This window comes from Talpa occidentalis, unplaced genomic scaffold, assembly GCF_014898055.3.
Source record: "Talpa occidentalis isolate TD23 unplaced genomic scaffold, MPIMG_talOcc4v2.1 talOcc4.5, whole genome shotgun sequence".
Classification (NCBI taxonomy): Eukaryota; Metazoa; Chordata; class Mammalia; order Eulipotyphla; family Talpidae; genus Talpa; species Talpa occidentalis.
This window is the reverse complement of record NW_023604861.1, coordinates 49,965,729-49,988,817: the sequence shown is the minus strand read 5'-3', so window position 1 is coordinate 49,988,817 and position 23,089 is coordinate 49,965,729. Positions and strand designations below refer to the sequence as shown.

The following is a 23,089-nucleotide window of genomic DNA, read 5'->3' as shown; positions in this document are numbered from 1 at the left end:
TGCAAAAATATTATTTTAATTCTAAATAAAATTTTTCATAAACACATTCATTTGCCACAATATATACAGAAAACAGTATTATGAATATTTTAATTTTTCTTTTGAACAAAATGATCATTTTATATCTCTTTAAAATATAAAAATATTTAACTGGAACTAAATAACAAAAATGACTGAATAACTAAAAAAATGGTCCAAAAACAAAAATGCCATTGGGCTACATGTTAGAGATGCATAACAGATGGATTAACCCTAAATCTCCAAATAAAATACCTCAAAGTGGCCAATGTTATAGTACTTGATAACCCCAAAGAGCATTTCCTTTTTCAGAATACTTAAAAGCTTAATTCTATATCCACTGTTATTACATTTCACTGCCATTTTGAAGAAAATACATGATTATAATCTTTGGTTTCACAATAAGCTCTTAGGGCCAGAACACAATGCTTAAAACAGCTATAATGCAGATTATTCTGTAATTATGGTAAATGCCAAAATAATATAATCTTAACCACTTTTTGAAATTAAAGTGTCTTAGGACAAAAAAAATGAGGCAAACAATAAAAGCAACTACAGGATTTTATAACTATATTTTTAAAATGCAAATATCAAACTTGTAAAAGAAATTCAGCATCTTTGGACACAAGACAAAGTAACTGAAGTAACTGAAAAGTACAAGCTATTTGTATTTATATTAGGGATGGTTTGAATTTAGTTCATGGGGCAATAAGCCACTTAAAACATGTTCACCACATCAACATTATAAAGCAAATTTTCAAGCTAATGATTATGGTGTTTTAACTAGGCTCCCTGGCTTCAGGGATCAAGTCATAACTCCTATCACCTAGAACCTCTGCTGCCTACCTGGAGATCAGTTGTTCAATGAAATGAATGCTTAGAATTGATCCACTGTCATATGGTTTGAATAGAATACCTTCCTACTAGCTACAAGTAACAGTGACAGAAAATAAGTGTTTCCTGTTGCTAGGTCAATCCTCCTATAGAATGGAACTTTTCACCCCAAATATTTTCCTACCCTGGAGGGGTAGAGGAAGGATGGAAGAGGTATAGACGTACTTCTGAAATCAAATCACCTGCTTCTCTCAGCTAAATGTGGTTCCCACCATGTGAAAAAAAAAAACAATTAGATAAAATGTGACAGTAGGTATATATAATGGTGCATTTAATTCTACTTTCAAAGTGAAAAGATTTCTTCTCAAAATTTGAAGTAATTTCTTTCGTCCATAGTCACCTTTTAAAATTGTCTATATATAATAAGAACTCATTAATTTTTAAAATTACTCTAAGCATAGGATAATTTGCCCTCACTATTAAAAACACACACACCAGCCTGAAAACTGGATATAGTTTTATGAAAGACTTTTTGAGCTAACAAATACTAACTTTAAGGTTGGATAAGCAGTTGTTGAGGAAAATGTGCCATCTGTTCAGGAACAGCTGCTTCTGACTGACACAGAGCAGGCAGGTCACCAGGGGGTACAAGGCCTGTGGAAAAAGAAGATGAAGTCACAAGATAATTTATATTTCAACGAACCAGGTAACCCACATTCTCTGGAAATACTACCTATCCACCTCCCTCTGTGGCCAGAACAAACATGACAAGCCCAACAGGTACAGTGAGGAGGCGGGCATTCTGTAAATGCTTTCTGATGATGCTGGGGATGGAATAATCTAGTTGTGTACAGTGTATAAAAAAGTTTTGTGTATAAGTGGAATTATGATTCACTGACTTAGTCTTCACTAATTAATTTAAAAAGCAAACTCACTATCTCAGGGATTAGAAGTCCGACGTGATGAAATAACTGCCTGAGTTAATGCTCACCCTAAACTCATTTTGGATCATTCTCAACCCTCATGGGGAAAAAAAAAGCAAGAAGATATGCTAATTTTGAAAATGTTATTGGCTCTTTTGCTCATAAACATCTACTAGTTTGTCCCTGCCTTAGAGGTAGGTTATATTTTCTTTTACATGCAATCTTCCTATAATTAAGGAAGATTCCTAAAAGAAATGTTATTGCATTGGTAAACTCCACCAAGACAAATTTAACCACAGGAGGAATTTGCTTACGACCAAATAAACAGAGGTACTACTGTGCTTTTCCTGCCTAACTGGGCTGGTTTCCCACAGCAACTGGAGAAGACAAAAAAACTAATGGGCCGCTACCTAAAGAATAACATGCAGAACCCATCACCATTTTGCTGAGACAGATAGCATATACCTTTATTGTTGCAAAAAATTAAGGCCAGTGAAGATTTAATCAAAAGCGCCACTGGCTCATCAGTTAACCAGAATTACTAAAAAACTATTGTCACAATGAGACTCAGTGCTAAACAATCCATGACAATCTCATTTTTTTCATTAACTTAGCATTGTTTTTTTTTCCAAAGATTTATTTATTTATGCATACAAGAACTGGGGTACAGGCCAGAAGTGCAGGGCGGGGGGGAGGTGGTTTGAGAGATTCACCAAAGAGAGTGGGGAGCAGAACAGACAGATGTACTGAAATACACTGCTGAGGGGAGCAGTGGCCAAGACAGGAGAGGTCTGCTGTGCCATGTGGGTAGCTCCCTGGCCATCCTGGGATCAAACTCATGCTGCAGTGGCCGCGGACAGCCTCGCAGTGCTGTGCTTAACCCCTTGCGCCGCCAGGGAGGCCCTTATTAACTTAGTTTTAAACTAATGTTGAACTACTGCTACCATCGAGTGCAAATCTAATTCAAGTTAGTAATAGAATTCAAAAAGAAAAAATACAAGCTGTTAGTTCCAATGACCACCAGATGTAGACAAACAATTAAATTCATCACTGCTCAGCAAAGCAACTCCAAGTACCTGCTCTAATAATGGTGACAATGTTCATACTTAGAAAACTAGCATAAATCATGCCAGTAACCAGCTACCTAAACAACCTGCTTCTCTCATATTATCATAATTATAGCTGGTATCCACTTGTTGGCAAAAGGTTGTAGAATTTATGTGGTGCCCTAGTATAAGAGCTTTCCCAAAGATTGTTTTACAAGCCTTCAGAGAATCGTGCTTATGTGTAACTGTCTGGAAACTCTCTTTTCTGCCTGGCTCCATTTCGAATTTTGACTATCAGGATAGAAGTTAACCAGAAAGATTCCTGGCGATTGAGAAGACAAACTGTTATCATAAACTTTAGTTTTCAGGTTGGAAAAAATACTCAGAAACTAAAACAAAAATGAATTAAGCCAAACTTGAAAATAAACACCAGAACCCTTAGGACTAGAAAAGCCATCTGAGATAGTATGGTCTAATCCCCTTATATTACCCATGTCAACATTATATATGTCATCAAGGTCAACATTAAGGGCAAGCCCCAAATTTTCAAATGTGAACTCTTTTTGAAGGAGTTATATGTAGGTAGTTCTCCTATCGTGGAACACTTATGACTCTCAAATACAGTCCATCTAGGAATTTTAGTCTTTGCAGTTTTGTGTTTCAAGTTTTTTTAGAGTTACTAACCAAGGAATGCTTCTTTCGAGAAGAAAGTTCCAGCGTGGTATCATATAAGCTTTCAACAAAGTTTCTAAGGCAGGGAACATTTACTTCATTTTTAACAGCCTGGAACAGAGATGCATTTAATATTATATTAATAAAATTGTTGATTCTCTAATTCAATCTAAAGAGATTCTTAAAGATAAAAATGTAACTCACAGCAGCAACTGGGACAAGAATTTCAACAAAGAGTCCAGCCAAAGCATGTTTGATATCTTTGTCTTTGACCTCAAGGAAATAATGTGCACATTCCTGGAGAGTAGGAAAAGAGGAAACGCAGGGAGACTAGATTGAAATTGGTACACAAAATGCATTTATTCACATTTAAACAAATAGTTCTTAATTTAATCATACACACTAACATAGTACCCATTATAACCTATTGAAAAAAATAACAGGATTTGAGCAGTTACATTTAAGTTCACAGTGGCCCCAAAGATATTTAGCAAGACTGATTTTCTCACTCTTCCTACTTCTATTTCAAATCACTATGCTATAAGGACAAAATACCTATAACAAGTATCAGACATTCATCCACTGAATTAATAATTGATTCACTAAATCACTCATTTCCAACAAATTTTTACTGACTACCTACTATGTGTGGGCCCTGGCTGTTGAACCCACAAACTCTACACCCACAGATAAAGTAAACATGGGAGAGAAAGAAGACATTAAACTTACTTTAGGCTCTGATAGCCCGAGGCACAGAGCTGTTTACTTGTTAGTCCTGACATTTTAGGTGTGTTTGTTATTCAGATAGTTTCATAAGCAAGCCTGGAATGCTTATCTTTCCCATGTTAGACTAGGAGAACTTTGGAATAATTCTCACGTAAGGATGTCTTTGCCTGTGGACTATGATCTATGAAGGGGTATTTTTGGTTGTCTAGGGAATTGTTTATTAGGTAAGTTGGCCTGTCTAGAATCTTGTCAGCCCTTTTCTTCTTCCTGGTCTTTTTTGTTAGTAACTTACTGTTATTAGGTATTGCTTTCTTTTTTCTTTCTTTTTTTTTTTTAAGATTTTATTTTTATTTATACAAGCACTGGGTATAGTCAGAAGCACAGGAGGGTGAGAGAATTCACCAGAGCAAGAGCGGGGAACAGAACAGGCAGACTGACGAAACACACTGCTGAGGGGAGCAGTGGGCACGGCAGGAGAGGTTTGTTGCGCCATGTGGGACCCTCACCAGCAGCCGGGTATCGAACCGGTGCTGCAGAGGCTGCAGTCAGCTTCACAGCCGAGCACTCAACTGCTGCACCTCCAGGGGAGGCCCTAGGTATTGCTTTCATGGAAGAGTCCATGTATTAGTGATGATCTGTGAATAGCTACTTACTTTTAGTTAACATTGGGACCATGACCAACAACTGGTCCTAAAGTCCACAGTCTAACAACACATCAGACTATGACATTAGTGTGATCCACCATTGTCACTGCGAAAAATTTCCCAATACAGGTTGGAGTTGTGGTTCCCAGATTGGTGGCCTTTTTCCCTACATTATTTTGGATAGTATATGGAATGTAAACACTATCTCGAATAGACACTCAAGCAAATAGATACATGAATTATTAGTTTCAGAAAGGGGTAACAATAATAATTGTGGACACTCAGTCAGTGCTTACTACTGTTAACCATGTGAACTCCTCACAACCTTTTCATCACCATTCTGCAGATAAGGTAAATGAGGCTGTAGGGTTAAGTGTGATTTGCCCAATGTCACAGAATTAGTAAATATTCAAACTTTAATTCAAACTCAAGAAATATTAAACACAGTCTATATTCCTTTTTTTAAAAACAGTTTTACCAAGATATGGTTCAAAAATGATGCAATTCATCCATTTAAGGAGTACAATTCAACTGCTTTCAGTATATTCACAATTGTATGTCTATTACCCCAATCAAAATTAGAAGGCTTCATTACCAGTGATCCTCACCTCTTTATTCACACTCCCTTCCTCCAGCCTGACACAACCATTAACCTTTCTGTGTCTATACATGTGCCTGTTTTGGATATTTCATACACATGGAATCGTATAATATGTGACCTTCTATGTCTGACATCTTTCACATACAATAATATTTTCTTCTTCTAAATTAAAAAATTTTAAGTATAACATTATAAGTTAAACATTCAGATACATAACATAATGATTTAATATTTGTATATACTGAGAAAGTTCTAACACCCATATTCACAGTTACAAAAATTTTGTTTCTTATGACAAAAACTTTTAAGGATTATTTTTTAGCAGCTTTTAAATATGTAATATGGTATTATTAACTACAGTCACCACATAGTACATGATATCCCCAGGACTTATTTGTAACTAGAAGTTTATACCTTTTGACTCCATCACCCATTTTTCCTAACTCCCACATCCTCACCTCAGGCAACCACCAATTTGTTCTCTGTAACTATGAGCTTGATTTTTTAAAAAAGATTCTACATATAAATGAGATTATATGATATTTGTCTTTCTGTGACTTATTTTACTTAGCACAGTGCCCTCAAAATTCATCCATGTTGTTGCAAATGGTGGGCCTTCCTTCCTTCCTTCCATCCGTCATCTATCATCCATCCATCTATCTATCTATCTATCCATCCATCCATCCATCCATGTATCTATCACATTTTCTTCATGAAACACGCTCTTTTCTTGACTATTGTAAATAATACTGCAATGAACATGAGGGTGCATGTATCTTTTTTTTTAAATAATAAATTTTATTTTTATATTCCCCATACAATTGCACCCCCCCATTCTGACCCCAATCCCTCCCCCTCCCGCCCCCCACCCCCCAAAAAGTGTCTCTGGTTCATAGTTTTCCATTGATTTTGATTTTCACTTTCTTATAGTTATTCATTTTCCTGGTCCCTCACTTAAGTTTTCTACATTCCTGCTATGAGTGAGACCATCTGGTATTTTTCTTTTTCTTTCTGGCTTATTTCGCTGAGCATGATCCCTTCCAGCGCCATCCATGTTGCTGCAAATTGCATGTGTTTATCTTTTTTGAATGCTGAGTAATATTCCATGGTATATATGTACCACATCTTCTTGATCCAGTCATCTATTTTTGGGCATTTGGGCTGTTTCCAAAGCTTAGCTATTGTAAATAGTGCTGCTATAAACATAGGGGTGCAGGTGTTCTTTGGAATTGATGTTTCTGTGTCCTTTGGGTAAATACCTAGGAGTGGAATTGCTGGATCATATGGAAGCTCTATGTTTAATAGGTCCAGAAGAGTTCCTTTTTCTCCACACCCTTGCCAACATCTGTTGTTGCTAGTTTTTGAGTTCATGTTTTAGTTTTCTTTGGGTTAATACCCAGAATACCCAGAAGTGGAATTTCTGGATCCTATGGTAGTTCAATTTCTTTTTTTTTTTTTTTTTAGGAATCTATATGCTATTTTTCCATAGTGCGTACATCAATTTAAGTTCCTAGCAATATTGTACAAGGATTCCCTTTTTTCCACATCCTCACCAACACTTACTGTTGGAAGTCTTTTTGTCTATTCTAAGAGGTAGACGGTAACTCATTATGGTTTTGATGTTCACTTCTCTGTGGTTAACAATGTGGAGTATCTTTTTATATATTGTTGTCATCTGTTGTCTTTGGAAAAATGTCTATTCAGGTTCGTTAGCACAACACTTGCAAGGCTCATCCATGTGGTAGCATGTGTTAGTACTTCATTCCTTTTTGTGTATGTATAATCCATTGCACATTTTGCATATCTGTTCACTGATTGATGGACATTTGGGTTGTTTCTACTTTTTTTGCTATTATGAATAATGTGGCTAATGAACATGTATTTGCATTCAAGTTATTGTGTGGACATATATTTTCATTTCTCTTGGGCATGTACCTAAAAAACTGAATTGCTGAATTATATGGTAACTCTAGATTTAACCATTTGAAGAGCTGCCATATTGTTTTCCAAAGTGGCTGTGACATTTTATATTTTCACTAGCAGTGTATGAAGAAAGTTCCAACTTTTCTATAGTCTCATCAACACAAGGTGCTATCTTCTTTTTTTAAATTATAGTCATCCTAGTAGGTATGAAGTGGCACCTAATCCTTATATTTAAGTTCTCTATTAATTAAGCTCCTCACTAAATCTAATTCACAGTAGCAGTAGAAAAATCTTCAGATACTTAATAAATCTGTGTATTCTACTAAATCCTCATTAACAATACTTTCTTTTTGTTAGTACATAATCATGAATACTGTGTAATAGACACCTAAACCTGTATGGTTTGGGTGACTTTTTAAAAATTAATATTCTTTCTTCATGGTATGAAAAAAAAATTCTTTTGAATTATAATGTATTCCTGAAGCCTATATAATGTCACAAACCAGTCATTTCAATAAAATTAAAGAAAAATATTTGTTATTCAGTATTTAAAGTTTTGATTCTCTGAATGTTAACACAGCCAACTAAATGTTATGAATTATAAAACATTATACTTTTTCACAAAACAATATACAGTCAGTGGGTAAGAAAGAAAAATGTAAACAAACAGCCATTGTTTTTTGCAAGTACACATTACTCCAAAAATATGAAAATTTAAAAATAAAATTATGTACCTATAACTTTATTATTTGGTTACAAAGCACTTCTTGCACTGAGGAAGAAGTAGGATTTTTTTTCCCCACTTCAATAAATAAATGGGATTTCACATTCCAGTTTAGTTATTCTGAAGAAGGAGGTTGTTCAAGTTAATAAATAGCCCTTATTTTTTCTGCCCACAACATTACCTGCATAAACTGAAGAGAGGCCTCAAAGTCCTCCACTGGATACATCTTAATTCGAAAAAATTTCATTCCCATTATCAAACTGATAATACTTTGAACCACATAAGGATTCTGCTCTTTGTGCCGTAATTCTTTCAGCTCTGCCATAAATTTCTTCTTTACAGCAGGGAATCTGAGAAGAGAACATAAGTGATTTATCAAAGAAAGGGAAGGAAAGTGACTGCAATGGAAGCCTCCAGCATCTAGGAGACAAGGCATAATGATGGGTCATTCAAATCAGTGGAAGAATAATGGCTGTTATTTCAAAAGAATTTGATACTGGCGATTTGGTAAGAAGGCCAATCTTCTCCTCTTTTCTCTTACTCTACAAAGATGCTCAACATCTTCAAGCCAGGGAGCAGATTCACCATTATTTAGACTCTCTCAAAATGGCCCAGCTCCTCAATTGACCATGACAGAAAACCTCATGTCCTCAGGCTTGGCAAATTCCAAAATAATTGTAGACATCTTAGGGCCTGAAGTGTTCAATTATGACAATAACATGCTAGGCCTGATAGTTTGAGACAGTAACATCAAACTATCCTACAATTATTTTCAGAGGTTAATGATTACCGACAGATACACTTTTAGGTTGAAGGAAAATACAGTAATGGGAAAATTCAAATGATACCTAAAATATGAAAAGTTCTTTACTACATGTATAGGATTTGACAACTAAAAAGACACAGTCCCCAAGAAACTTAAGGTATTTGTATTGTTTGATGGTAAAATAATAATAATATTAATTATATCTTGTAGGCCTGAAAAAAGAATAGATCTTAAGGGGATAGAAATAAGTACTTCTGGATAAAGGAACATGCAATCACAAATTATTCAAACAATTTGTGATATGCTGGTTTGATTATTTGTTTAAAAAAAGTCATGGAAACATCCTAAAATTTATTGTATTTTGTTTCCTGAAACTATCAACTTGAGGTGAAAGGGGTCAATTAGGAACAGGACATGATTACAGTGGGTAATTATGATTATAAATGCTAAAAGTCAACTAATAGAATCCCAGAAATTTGGAACAACAACTCTTAACACCTCAAAGTAGAAATATTAGAGTGGTTAACATCCTAATGTTTTGCCAGAAGGCAATACGAGGTGTGTATGATTGATTGCTAAATCTTAAGAGCTGGCAATTTTCTAGTTTTTGGCTTGGGTAGAAGAGGTTACATGGTATTCATTTGGTAGTAATTTGGTGACATTGTTTGGATTTTTCTAAACAACTTATGGATTTTTCTTTAAGCTTGCTACACATACTTCACAATAAAAAGGTTTTAAGAAGGCAATAGAGCAGAAATGTAAGTAGTTAGTTCAAAAATATTTAAATGTTTTAAGAGAGACATTCCCTAACAGGTTAAAAACATATATAAGGATATTTATGAGTTAATAACATAGTTAAGGATATATCAGGGTATAATCCTAACCTACAGTGACACTGAATTTCTATGAAACATTTATTTTCAAGACAGTATCCTGAACTAGCCCATTTTGACATTTCTTAAATGTTATTAAGATGTTAGAAAATAGTAACTGGGTCTAATTTACAAGTAAAATTAATGTTGGAGATTAGCTACAACATTCTGAATTTATTTTTAGGATTAGGAAATTAGTGAAAATTAACAAATTTAGTTCATTAAATTTATAAAAATTAATCTGGAATCAGATAACATCCATTTCAGATCTTAAAAACTATGTTCTTGAATATTTTGGAATATTTATTCCAAATTCCAATGTCATCATTCTTTTCTACTTTATAGAAAATTGGTGATGATGATCATGATGATAGCAGCATATATATATATATATATATGTATATATATATAAACACTTATGACATACCACACATAGTTCAGTGAACTTTACTCATTTATTTATTTATTTTAAAATATTTTTTTATTTATACAAGAACTGGGATACAGGCCAGATGCATGGGAGGGTGAGAGGATTCACCAGAGACAGTGGGGAACACAACAGGCCGACTGACAAAATAACACTGCTGAGGGGAGCAGCGGGCGAGACAGGAGAGGTCTGCTGCACCATGTGGGATTCTACTCGGCTGGCCGGGATTGAACGGTGCTGCAGAGGCTACGGACAGCTTCACAGTGCGGCACTCAACCTTTCCTGCACCACCAGGGAGGCCCAGAACTTTACTCATTTAATCCTCATAACAGTTCTACTAAGGTACTATGCTTATATCCATTTTACAGAAGAGGAAATTGAGGCACAGATTTAGAAATGTGATTAAGTCACATAGCTGATAAGTGCCACAGTTGGAATTCAGAGTCAAATGTCTAGCTAAGGGGCCCTCCTCTTAATCTCTGTGCTCTGTATTATGTCCAGGCCAGTGGCTCTCAAAGTGTAGTCCTCACATCAGGTGGTTCTGATATACTAAAGTTTATGAAGCACTAGTATAGACTAAGAACACTAATAGATATATTTATATAATTTTTTATATTTTATGTACATCATATTCATAGACTTTTTTGTTTTCAAAGCAATCCATGGATTTAGGCAGTGAATGAATTTCCATTTTACAAAGGATGATCAAAGTGACAAAGGAGAGCCTCAAACCCAGGTCTTCAGATGTAAATTCCAGGAATTTCCATTATACTCCAGTTGCCTTCAATAGTCATGAACTGTGAATAGTAGTTCCTGTCCTGTATGGAATGGCATACAGCTTAAAAAGGAAGATAAAAAGTGCAGCACTGACCATCAGACATGTGAATAATAATAATAACGTGTGTTACTATGAGCCTGGCACTTTACCTGGATCTCTTTGATGCTTCAGGAAGACTGAATGCCACAGGCCAGATCATTTTGTCATACTTCACATTGTCTTTTACGTGAATAATAAACCAAAGAGCTCATAGGGCATTGGAGGGGCTTTTCCCAGCTAGATAATTAGAGAAGACTTTAGAGGGCATTTGAATCAGGTGAAGGGTGAGCAGAGGTCTTTAGGCTGGCATGGATGGAGGGGAGGAGGCAGAAATTGAGTGGCAAAGCAATGGAAATGATATTTTCATCAAATATTACAGAAATTTAATACTTCCAGCTGAATTTTTAAAAATTGTATTTTAGTTCAAATTATTTCCAAGCACTAAACTTTAATTTTGAAATGTGAGAATTTAAAGGGAAAAAATAACCGTATAGGTTAAAATTACATAGTTTTAAAGACCACATGATATAAAAGTTTGTCATTTCTAATTCATGACTAAAACAAATAGAGGTAGACAAAGGTAGGTTATTTGTATAACGCACTATTTCAATATTCTCATGAGTTAGTGGCTAAAAGCCTATTTATTACTTATTTAAAAATAAATATGGCTATATTTTACTTAAAATAGTTCCAATGACATCAACATGTTATTTCAGCCTAAAAATAATCCCCAAATGTATTTGTACTTAAAATCTATTTTCCCTTAAAATAATTTTAGGAAAAAATAAATTTCCTTTCAATGGCCATGTCTTTAGTGTTTAGCACTATCTTTAGTAAAGCCAGTGACTAAATCATTACTCAATCTTTGGTATGCTAAAATGTCAACATAAAGATAAATTTGCTCTAAAATGTACAGTACATATTATAAAAGTGAGAGTATAAAATCTATATGCATCAATATTACATCACATAAAAAAGCAGTTTTGAAATCTATGAATCTTAGAAGCAATAACCACTATTTAAATTACTCCAGATTTTAAACAAAACTTATCTTAAAAGTTTAATATTAACTTTAATTGATTTTGAAAAAGTCAACACTATGTGTGAATACTACTTAATAACAAAAAAAATTTCCTTAATGATAGGAATTAAGTATATTGTCATTAGCAGGGTGAAAAACAATGATTCAAACTGAAAGACCAAACTATGTATTAATAACTAATATCATAAAGAAGAAAATATTTCATATATGTTGCCATTGGGAACTAGATATAAAATCTAAAATTAGAATTGTTACATTACTCAAATTTATTAAAAAATTTAGATAACCATCCTGAATTAGAGCAGCATACATCCTTTTTTCACCGCAAGAACAAAGGAAGCAGTACTTCTTCTTTTTGCATAGAAGAATGGGGGTGTAGGCCAGAGGTGCAGGGGGTGAGAGGATTGGCAGAGACAGAGTGGGGAACAGAACAGGGTACTGAAATACACTATTGAGGGGAACAGAAGCCGAGAGACAGGAGAGGTCTGTTGTGCCATGTGGGTCAGCTCCCTGGCCAGGGATTGAACTCAGGCCTTAGCTGTGATGGTGCTGAGACCCAACCCTAGGCCACTAGAGAGGCTCCAGGAAGCAGTACTTTTCAAGGCAAAGATAAACTAATGATCCTTATTTATTTATGAGAGCAAGTAATGTGGTAATTCATAAATATGACAGCAGTTTAAAACTGTACTACCTATCAACTATACACTGACTGGTTCAGAAAATATCGTTGGGATTATTGTATATTATTGCAATTATTGCAAGAACCCACTGACTAAAGGGGTTTTCTTGTGACTGGAAAGTATGGAACCAATTGAGGCCTTTTTTATACCATACTATTGCAGAATTGGGGCAAATATTGATGTCATAAAAATAAAAAAGTTACTGTTGGCAGGAAAACACTGGTTAGGTGGATCACAAATCTGACCTAGTATGCGAATTCCTATAAAATATTAGAATGTTGTTTAGTTACAGCATTGTTTCCCAATTCATGACTAACTAAAAACTGATAATAGCTTAGAAAGGTCATTTTACAGTAATCAAGATTGTTATGAAGAAAAAGTCATTTTTGACATGTTAAACTTCTCAAATGACAGTTTAACAGATTTATGCTGGGACAAATTATAAAGAAATTAGAAAGGAATATGTTAAGATTTTTCAGGGTTTGACGAATCAGCCAGAATACATATAAACTAATTTTTCTGGTTTTTTCTAGGAGTGAGGTAGAATCACACAAGTTAATTTGCCAGATAATTGCATCTTATCCCTTCAAAATGCCAATTCTTTTATTACTCAATTGCAATGGAAATCTATCCAGAATGCATTATGCCCTTTCTTCTTAATGACTCACGAACTACAAATTATCACAATAGGCTATAACAAACGTAGAATAGTCTCAAGCAAAATGGCCAAGAAAACACTATTGTTTAGTTCTTATGTATGCCTTGGCCAGTTTTTCTTATCTTTCTGCTACTGTCAATCTTTGAGCTTGACATATCTCATCGGGGCAGTGTATCTACCTTTCTTTCTTCAAACTCAAATGTTTTATATGTTAGAAAAATAGGTGAGTAATAGATAAACTGGGTTAGATTGAATAAACCACACCAAGGGGTTTTGAGGTCTATTTCCTGCCTTGTCTATATTTTGGCTAAGATTGCTAAGTACATAAATTTTTTTTTTTTTTATAAATTGGGTATTTCCATGCTACTAAATTAGGAAATTCCATCTCTTAAAGATAAAAATCTCTGAGGATTACATTTCACAAGGATCAGGGCATCACTGTTACTTTAAACTGGCCTCTTGGCTTGAATTCCACATTACGTCTTTCTCATTTTGCCTAACCTAGGTATTCAGGATCTTGCCCTATTTGCCTCAGGGTTGAATAAGATGAAGATAGGTGAATTGGGTGTGACATCACTTTTGGAAGAAGTATATTATTGCTAATAGTCTAACACCACTTTGTTCTTGCCTGCTATGTGGTGTTATGGGGCCAGATAAATTTAGCAATGAGAATTTTCCCTTGACTTTTTTCCATGACAGAGTCTGGGACATTTTTAGCTCAGCTGAATTAAGTAAGGTCTATAGTAAAGGGACATTCTAGAATGGAATTTTCCCACTCAAAGATGGTATATTGTAACTTCCCACTCATAAACTGTAGAAAACAAAACTTTTAAAACTAATAAACTTCTTTGGACTATTTGGGCAGACAGAAAAGTAATTTTCTTAGTCCATTTCTTTCTTTGATGCAGTAATCTGAAACTCAGGGACTTTGGCTGGGTAAGATTTGACCCAATTGCTAAGTGAAAATGATAATGGAGAAAACAAATTGGAAAAAGACTTCAGACTTGCCTTGGAGGAGCTTGGAGTCAGTTTCAGAGATGGGGCACAGACAGTAAAAGGAACCCTAACTCCTTGTAAGCTTAAATATGCCACCTCCCTAAGGTGCGGGTTTATTGGGAGAGAAAACACACTTTCATGTTCTTAGGGCAAAAGGTTCTGATGTTCACTTACTTAGCTTGTGCCAACACGCCAATAACTTCAGCATACAGGTCTGCCACAATGTGCATATTGCCAGTATTAGGACCAAGGTACCTATGAAGGCATAATTAGGCAAGTTAGGGACCTCTAGTCATCTGAAGAGGGCAAATTTGATTTAGTATTAAGCACTGAACTTCTTAAAAAGTCTAAGGTAAGAAAACACATTACCCTTCTTTGTATTTAAAGTGCTTGAAGGCCAAGTTAATAACGTCATGTATTAAACTGTCTATTACGGGATGAAGTGGAATCTGAAAAAAAAAAAACAAAAAAACATGGTTCTTAACTTGGAAGGGATATTAAAGATAAAATCAGTAACAGTACTTTCAATAATTATATATGGCCTTTAGCAATCAATAAACATAAACCAGATGATCTAGTCTTTGAAATTCATGAACAATTTAATAAACTTAGACTTCAAAAACTTAAGTAGCTTTAAGATACATGAATCTTATCTAAAAGTAACATTAAATTAATGACCTACCTGTTTCAAAACTTCTATTAATACTAAAGAAAAAATAAAATCAATGGCAAGGTCCCGTCTTTCCATTAAATAATCTCGCTGCTGTTCATCACTGTAAAATTTAAAATATTCACATTAAATGGCACTGAAGATATTCTCAGGGTGATATAACTGATTAGACATCTAGAACTCATCCCCAATGAAATGCAAATCAATTTTTTATTACAAGATTGCAAAGGTAAATATATGCTAAAACTATTCTTATTATCTGTGTGTACTGTGAACAAATATTGGCTATGTATTCAGAATATTTGACTTTAAATTTTACATTTTCAAACATGTCAATTTGAATAGCTATTTGTGAGTTTATAACTTCATACTGTGGGCCTTCCTCTCTCCCTCCTCCCTCCCTCCCTCCCTCCCTCCCTCCCTCTCTCCCTCCTTCCTTCTTTCTTTCTTAAGATTTATTTATTTATGCATACAAGAACTGGAGTACAGGCCAGAGGTGTGAGAGGTGAGAGGATTCATCAGAGACAGAGCAGGGAACAGAACAGGCAGATAGACTGAAGTACACTGCTGAGGGGAGCAGCGGGCGAGTCAGGGGAGGTCTGCTGCGCCATGTGGGTAGCTCCCTGGCCAGGGATTGAATTTGCGCTGCAGAGGCTGCAGACAGCTTCACAGCGCTGCGCTCAACCCCTTGCGTCACCAGGGAGGTCCTCTTTTTCTTTTTCTTTTTTTTTTTTTATCCTGTGGACTTTTCTACAGTATCTTTATAACTAAGGATTCTGTCATCCGCAAAAAGGTAACAAACACTAATAAACAGGGCTTCATACTGCAGGCATGTAGTACATTGATAGGTACAGTGACAGAATGGGTTAACAAAGGAAGCTGGAGCTTTAACTTTCATGGAAAAAGTAAGGATAAGGTAGGAATTCTTTTAATGGACCTGCCAAGAGGAAGAGCAGCGCACAGAACCATCCACTAAAGTCCTTTAAGACCACTAAAACTAGAAAATACCAGTGCTGGCCAAGGGAGAGGAAAATGTATGGAGTGACATTAAAAAAGAGGAAATTTACAAGTCTGACCAAGAAATTATATCATGGAGTAAGGAACCAAGAAGTTGGAAGAAAGACCAAAATGTAGGAGAACTCTCAAAGACCGCCAGCAGAGCAGTAAAGAAAAAAATTTAGGGTTTGATGGTAAATAAGGGTCTTCCGAAGCCACAGAGGACCTTGAGAAAGCAGTAGTTCCAAGCAGGAAAAAATTTTAATCCCCCAATACTATTTTAATTAGCCAATTTATGTTTTCAAATAAAAGTAAGACATGTACTTTTTCAATAATGAATACAGCTTTACTACTGCTGGTTTGAGGTCTAACTGCCAGGAGCCAAAGGCATTTCACAAATTTATTTAGCAGTAAAAATGTTGATATTATTCTAATCTTAGAAATCATAACCCAAATACACATCCATCACATTTGACTGTTTTCTGTTACTTTATGCTTCTCCTTAAAGTTTCTCTTTCCTTTTTGCTAATAACAGAAACTCAGAAACTCGCATTATTAGTTACACCATGCACTAGATACCTTCATTCTTTTGACTTTCTCCCAAACACACATTTTTCTCTCTCTTATTTTAAACTTTCAAATGCTAACTAAAATGCTACTGAGTTGAATTTCACTGTTCAGATCCTATTTTGATCTTGGCAATTACTCTTCTCTTGAAAATAATCACTAATATGATTAAAACACCTATTATTTTCAATCCATAAGGAAATCTATTCATGAAAAATATAGATTTAGTTACTAAATTCTGACAAAACAGAGGAATAAAACTAAAACTTACTTAAGTCAATGCACTAAAGTCATTCTCTGTGGTTCCAGTAAAGTTTAAATGATTGTTCATAAGTTAACATGTAATATGGGAAAAATAGTAATAATATGATCCCATTAATTTATTAATCACATAAGTCTGAACGATTTTCAGCCACAGAATTAAATTCTACCTATAAAATTTGATACATTAAAAAAAGCATTTATGAGACACTGCTAATTGACATTTCTTTTTGGGGTGGTAAAAATGTTCTGGAATTAGACAGTGGTGATGGCTGTACAACCTTGTGAAAACATTAAAAATACTGAATTACACATTTTAAAATTGTGAATTGTATCTCAATAAAAAATTCCTTCTTCAACTAAAAAAATTCAACTAAAAAAACTTTCAGTGTGAAAGTTATTAATCTCTCCTCCATATAAAATGATAGACTGTATCACTGAATATTGGATAAACTCAAGCATTACTATAAAATGAAATTATAAGTCTGGATGAAATGTAATTTGGTAAAATTGCAGACTTTCAGCTTTAAGAGAAGTCCTTATTTTTTTTCAGAAAGTATTAGGAGTGTCAAGAAAGCTGAGGGGGTAATACTACCCAAGAAGTAGTTAATAGCTGATTTTTTCAGTGATTAATTTCAGCTTACTGGTTTTAAAAGCAAAAGAAGCAAACAAAAAATAATTTACATAGAGAAATCTAACTGCTCTTAAAATAACATCTCCTCTCTTTTTTTAAACGTAAATGCCTTTGTTTCTTACATTTACTACCTGGCTGTGATAGGTTAGGTTGATTTCTAACATATGAAGTTATCTTGTCAATTTGGGGGGCTATTTGACAGCACAAAAAATTAATTTTCAGCCATGGATGGGCTTATCAGTAAGTTCCACTTTTCAAATTCACAAAAGAGGGGATGACACAGCAAATAAACAAAATTTGTAGAAGAGAAGTTAGAGGTGCTATAATCTGACTTTCCCGTTTTGCTCATAAAGAACTGAGGTCCAGAGAGATGGTGAGTGGCCCAGAGTCATCAGTGGCATTCCAGGGCTTCAGGGAACGTCCTTTTCACTACAGTGCACTGGGCACTCAAGGGTACTCAAGGTTACAAAGAGAACTAAAACTTCTAGGCAGTGTCATGCAGGGCCTGCGGTGGACCTGGGGGAGCCAGGAAAGACACAGGCAAGAGGGTAATTTGGAATCCTTACACCTACCCCCACCAATGTCAAAATAAGGATGTGTATAAATATTCAACTTGTGATTAGGTTCTCCAAATGTGCTACCTGCTAGACAAGGGGGCCCTACCAGCACCTGCTAGCATTTGTGTGAGAGGCAGGAAGACCTAGATTCCTCTTAAATCCCATTTTGATTTATGTTTCAAAAAACAACAGCAGCAGCAATAAAGAAGGGAAATGATAATCCTCTTATTTTTGGCACAAAGCAAATGTACCTTTTTGATTTATTGCTTGTTCTTGGTCTATATTCATGTGATTCATCCTCAATGCCATTTTGCCTTTTATACCAGTCAAATAATGTACGCAGGATGGAAGGCAGGCAGTACTCAGAGAGGGAGCTCATTGAGCTGATGACCTACAGAGAAAAGCAGGTGATGAAAAGATTTTGGTGTCACTGTCCAACAGTGAGATTTTTTATTTCACAAAGAACTCCAAGCTATATTCAATACAAAATTTTCTAAAATAAACTTTACTAGTACATTCCCAAGAGCCCAAGTCTCTTAATGTTGACAGATGTTCCTCATAAAATAATAATTTTGTGGTTCAAGAAAGTTAATTACTTTGACTCCTTTAATTCTAGAAATAAGATATTAATTGCTTAAGTTTATTCATGGACCACAAAGGAATTCTTTTGCCACACCATTTAAAAAGTACAGCCCCTTATACTTCTTAGCCCCTCAAAAATGCTTGTTAGATAAATGCATATATTAGTTAATTCAATCACATTTAGTTGTTTAAGTGAAATAAGCAACTCTACCCCCCAGACAAACAACCCAGGAGATAAAGTAATACAGAGTTTTTTGGTTTGGTTTTGTTTTGCCAATAATCATTCATCCACTAATATGAGTTATGTCCCAAATCAGACTCAAAATAGGAATCAGTAGCAGTAGTTCACCCTTTATTACATTAAAGGCAAATGTCTCCCCTCTTCTTTAAATAACAAGCATGGCTTTAAGAGATGAGTTATTTTAATTTCCATATCTGGAAAGATTCATGATCTTTTGCTAATTATCAGCAAAAAATGAACCTCAACACATATCTCATGCCATCAGCAAAAATGCAAAAGGGATCACAGACTTAAGTAAAAAAAAAAATCTAAAATAATAAAACTTCTGAAATAAACAAGCAGGGAAATATTTGTGACTTTGGGTTCAGCAAGGATTCCTCAGGTATGACACTAAAAGCAAAAGCTCATGACAATTTGATACACTGAAAATCATCAAAATTAAAAGTTTATGCTTTTAGAAAGGTATTGTTAAGAAAATGATGAGAGGACAGGCCACAGACTGGAAAAAAATACTTGCAAAACTATCTGATAAAGGTCCTATAACCAAAATATGTAAAATGAAGAGATAGGTTTTAATTATCTAATTAACAAACAGTATAAGCAAACTATAAAACCCCATGCTGATGAGACAGTAATAAAATGAACATGTTCATACACACTTCAGACAGGAGAAAAAAAAACCTTGGCAAGGTAATTTGGAAATATATGTTAAGAGCCTAATAAAAATTGTTCTTAATAAGCCCACTCATAGGAATTTATCTCAAGTACATAATTTAAGATGAGTAAGAGTGCTCAAGACAGCATTACTTATTGGAGAAAAAAAAAAGAAAACAACCTAATGTCTGACTGTATATAAATGACTTAGTAAATATGGAATTTGATGTAGATTATTTATGAAGCTATTAAAATCACACTTGAAGAATATTTAATGATATGAAAATGTTCATGATATGTTAAGTGGAAAAAGAATGAAAAATTACTTCATTGGTATGATCCCACTTTGGTATAGATACTATATAAGAATCCCTCTATCCAGAGGAAATAGTAAGAGTGCACATTGAAACCAGCAGTTCTCAGCAGAGATGGATCACTAGAGGGACTTTAAAAAAAATGAAAGTAGTTTTTCATCTGGGTCTCTTTAAAAAAAAAGGAGAAATTTGCAGTGAGAGTCAAGAAAGAAACTAAGCAAAGGCAGGAAATGCTATGGTAACAAAGGTACAACATGTTGATAATTATTATGATGATTAATTTAATGATGGTTTTGAGTGAATAGAAAGACGAAATATCTAATTGGTCTAAGGACTTTTGTGTACCAAAGTAGACAGAAATAAATAATTTTGAAAATTTTGAGTTGGAACTAAATCATAGAAGGTGACCTATTTTTACTCTTAATTTGATGCCAGTTTAAAAAAACTTGAAATTTCTTCTCTAGAAAATGGGAAGCATCTAAAGATTTTTAAATAGGAAAATAAGTGCATAAAGATGGTGTTCGGTGATGTGTGAACTAGCAGTGATGGGTAGCTGGACCAAAAGGGGTTGCTAATATAGGCAGTCAGAATAAGCACAAACATGCTTGAATTCAGTGAGTTTACTCAACAGTTCCAGACATGCAGGGTACATGGCCTGGGCTGGGGAGGTGGCAGAAGAAATGGAAAACCTTAGTTAACTTAAACTATTTCTGCAGTTAAGCAGACTTCCTTTCAGAAAGCAGGATATTAGAGCAATGGGAGTAAAATTGTTTTGTATCAATAGAACTTTCTACTATTATCCTTAAAAGAAGCTCTAACAGAACAAAACAATTATTGCTTTCTTCCTTAGATTCTACTTCCTGATAACCTTGTTTCATGCTTTCTCTCTCTCTAATAAATATGGTAATATATGCATATCCAAAATTACACATTGTCTTCAGCTTTTGGTTAATATAATAAACAGGCTTATTGCAGTCAGACTGCCTTGTGAACCTAGTGACCGTTAGTCTTTTATTTGGAAAAGAGTTAATTATCTTTCCAAAGAAAAAAAGCTTTTCCCTAACACTGCAATATTCCAGCCACAACATATTTCCTTCTTGTTCTCCTCACAGATGTAACAGCAGTAAGTTGTTAGAGGAAAGAAATTGATGGTGAGTCAAGGTGGTAATTTACTAGATTTCCCTAACATTATGCCAGCACAAAAAAAGGGTATTTCCTCAGTCATCACCATCTAAACTATTTTGAATTGAGAAATGAAATGGTTTCCTCCTTTTCCAAAATGGTTAATTTTGTCTTAATGAGTGCACATGTGATAAAATCCCCAAATATCTACTATTTTATTTTAAAAAATTATAATGCTTGTGTGAGTTTGAAGGAGACTAAGAAGACATGATAAGACTATGTATGTACAGACCTGGAACAGAAAAGAGATACCAGGAAAAACCAAATGAAATACAAATAAAGTATAAAGGTAACTTAGTAATGTTCTGATGGTGGTTTCTTAGTTGTGACAAATGCAACACAGTAATGTAAGATGCTAATAGGAGATACTAGGTCAGGGGTCTGTAACAACTGTCTGTACTATCTTTGTAACTTTTCTAGAAATTCAAAGCTATTCTAAAATAAAACGTTTATTTAAAAAATAATTGGGGGGGATATTTACAAGCTCCATTAATTACTACAGACCCATAAAAAAGAGATTTAAACCTATGTTTGACCCCTTAATATCTCTGGGTAAGAGCACACAATGTTTAGCTACTTCTCTTAGGTGTAACCCACATACTCCAAAGAGAACATTAATAGTTTCTTCAAACCTCAGCTATAATAATTTTTTCTACCCATTAAAAAGTCATTCCTGGTATTATATCTACTGGGCATACTTTCTATGGCAAATACACTGAGACCATCCTAGAAGAGATGAAAGGTCAGTGTGGGGTGGATGCGTGTGTTTTTTCCATCTCTCTGTTACTGCCCTTTTGAATCCAGGCTTTCAGGAAGGAAGGGTGGAATTTGCAAAGACCTGGCCCTCAAAGCTCAGGAAGGGAGGAAGGTCTAGCTGGCTTCTTGGTTACTCAACTCCTGCATTTACGGGAAGCAGAGCCAATGGTGAGATGAATTCTAGCTCTGTGCTGCTGTTGAAAGGGGCAGGACATTTACAAAGATGTTCTTGTTGCATTTAAATGATCATATTCTTCCATCATAGATGAGCTAGGTACTGTGCAGCTTGTGGAGATGAAGTGCACAAAAATTACTGAACTATTTCACGCTGGTGTTTTCATTGGGGGGAGGGGGGACAGAGGGGAATACTAAATGTACTTTGCAAATATTTCCTTACTGTTTACTTTGGCATTTTATGTATAAATAGGCTAAAAGAGACAGTCTATTATGCTGTAGCTAAAACATTAATTTTTCATAAGCATTTTATTATACTTGCTAAATGCAAAGAAGGAAAATTCACACATAAATATTTGAATATGCAGAGTCATTATATATCTTACAGTAATAAGACTGACTTGTCACTAGTGGTGCATTAAATGGATAATTTTAAAATAACTTCATTGATAATTAAATTTCTCAAATTAGTTCAGTTGGTCAAACACCTGGGGATCAGGGTACTCTCTATGGTAATACTTAAAAAATACTGATCTATTAAAGTAATTCAAAGGTATTTTAAAACTTGATCACATCTCATACTACTGCTTGATTATACTATTTGAACAATTGCTTAAGAACAATTTATTATAAAGACTTAAAATTACAAAAATTATACTTAAATATTTTTTTCCTGCAAATAGGAAAAGATATCATTATTTGATTTAACATCTTGGCCTATTTTATTGGACACATTGCTCCACTAAATAACACTAATATGAGTCCAATGCTAGTTAATTTGCTTTTATTCTTAATTGCTCCTCTTTTATAGTTGTACCTTTAAAATAGATTTTCTTTGAACTGCAGCATTAGAATCAATGTTGAAACACTAGAATTTTATCTGCTTCCTTTTCAGGAAAATTATCACTACTCAAGGTGATAAAGTTATTTGAGCTCTAGTACAGATGCATGGATTTATTTTACCAGGTATTTTCTGTTTATAGATGTTTTTTAACATATAAAGAAACTAAGGTCTGCCACAAAAGTACTTAAACTTATAGCATCTTAAAGAAAATCCCAATAGAAGTTTCTTAGAATGTTTGAACAAATTATCTGTAATTTAATGAGATGACACCAGTAAAGAATATGTTAC

At 34.5% G+C, this 23,089-nt stretch overlaps 1 protein-coding gene across 3 annotated transcripts in view; it reads right to left on the bottom strand.

The window, feature by feature from the left end:
* Positions 1–23,089, bottom strand: part of FRY (FRY microtubule binding protein) — a 386,045-nt gene that overhangs the window by 137,531 nt on the left and 225,425 nt on the right. For all 3 annotated transcript variants that reach the window (XM_054701594.1, XM_054701593.1, XM_037527137.2), the window contains 8 exons: positions 18,306–18,445; positions 15,052–15,142; positions 14,739–14,818; positions 14,544–14,624; positions 8,293–8,461; positions 3,698–3,790; positions 3,506–3,604; positions 1,405–1,506 (listed from right to left, as the gene is read on the bottom strand). In XM_054701594.1, the coding sequence (XP_054557569.1) occupies positions 1,405–1,506; positions 3,506–3,604; positions 3,698–3,790; positions 8,293–8,461; positions 14,544–14,624; positions 14,739–14,818; positions 15,052–15,142; positions 18,306–18,445 (855 nt within the window). The remainder of the gene's footprint in view (positions 1–1,404; positions 1,507–3,505; positions 3,605–3,697; positions 3,791–8,292; positions 8,462–14,543; positions 14,625–14,738; positions 14,819–15,051; positions 15,143–18,305; positions 18,446–23,089) is intronic.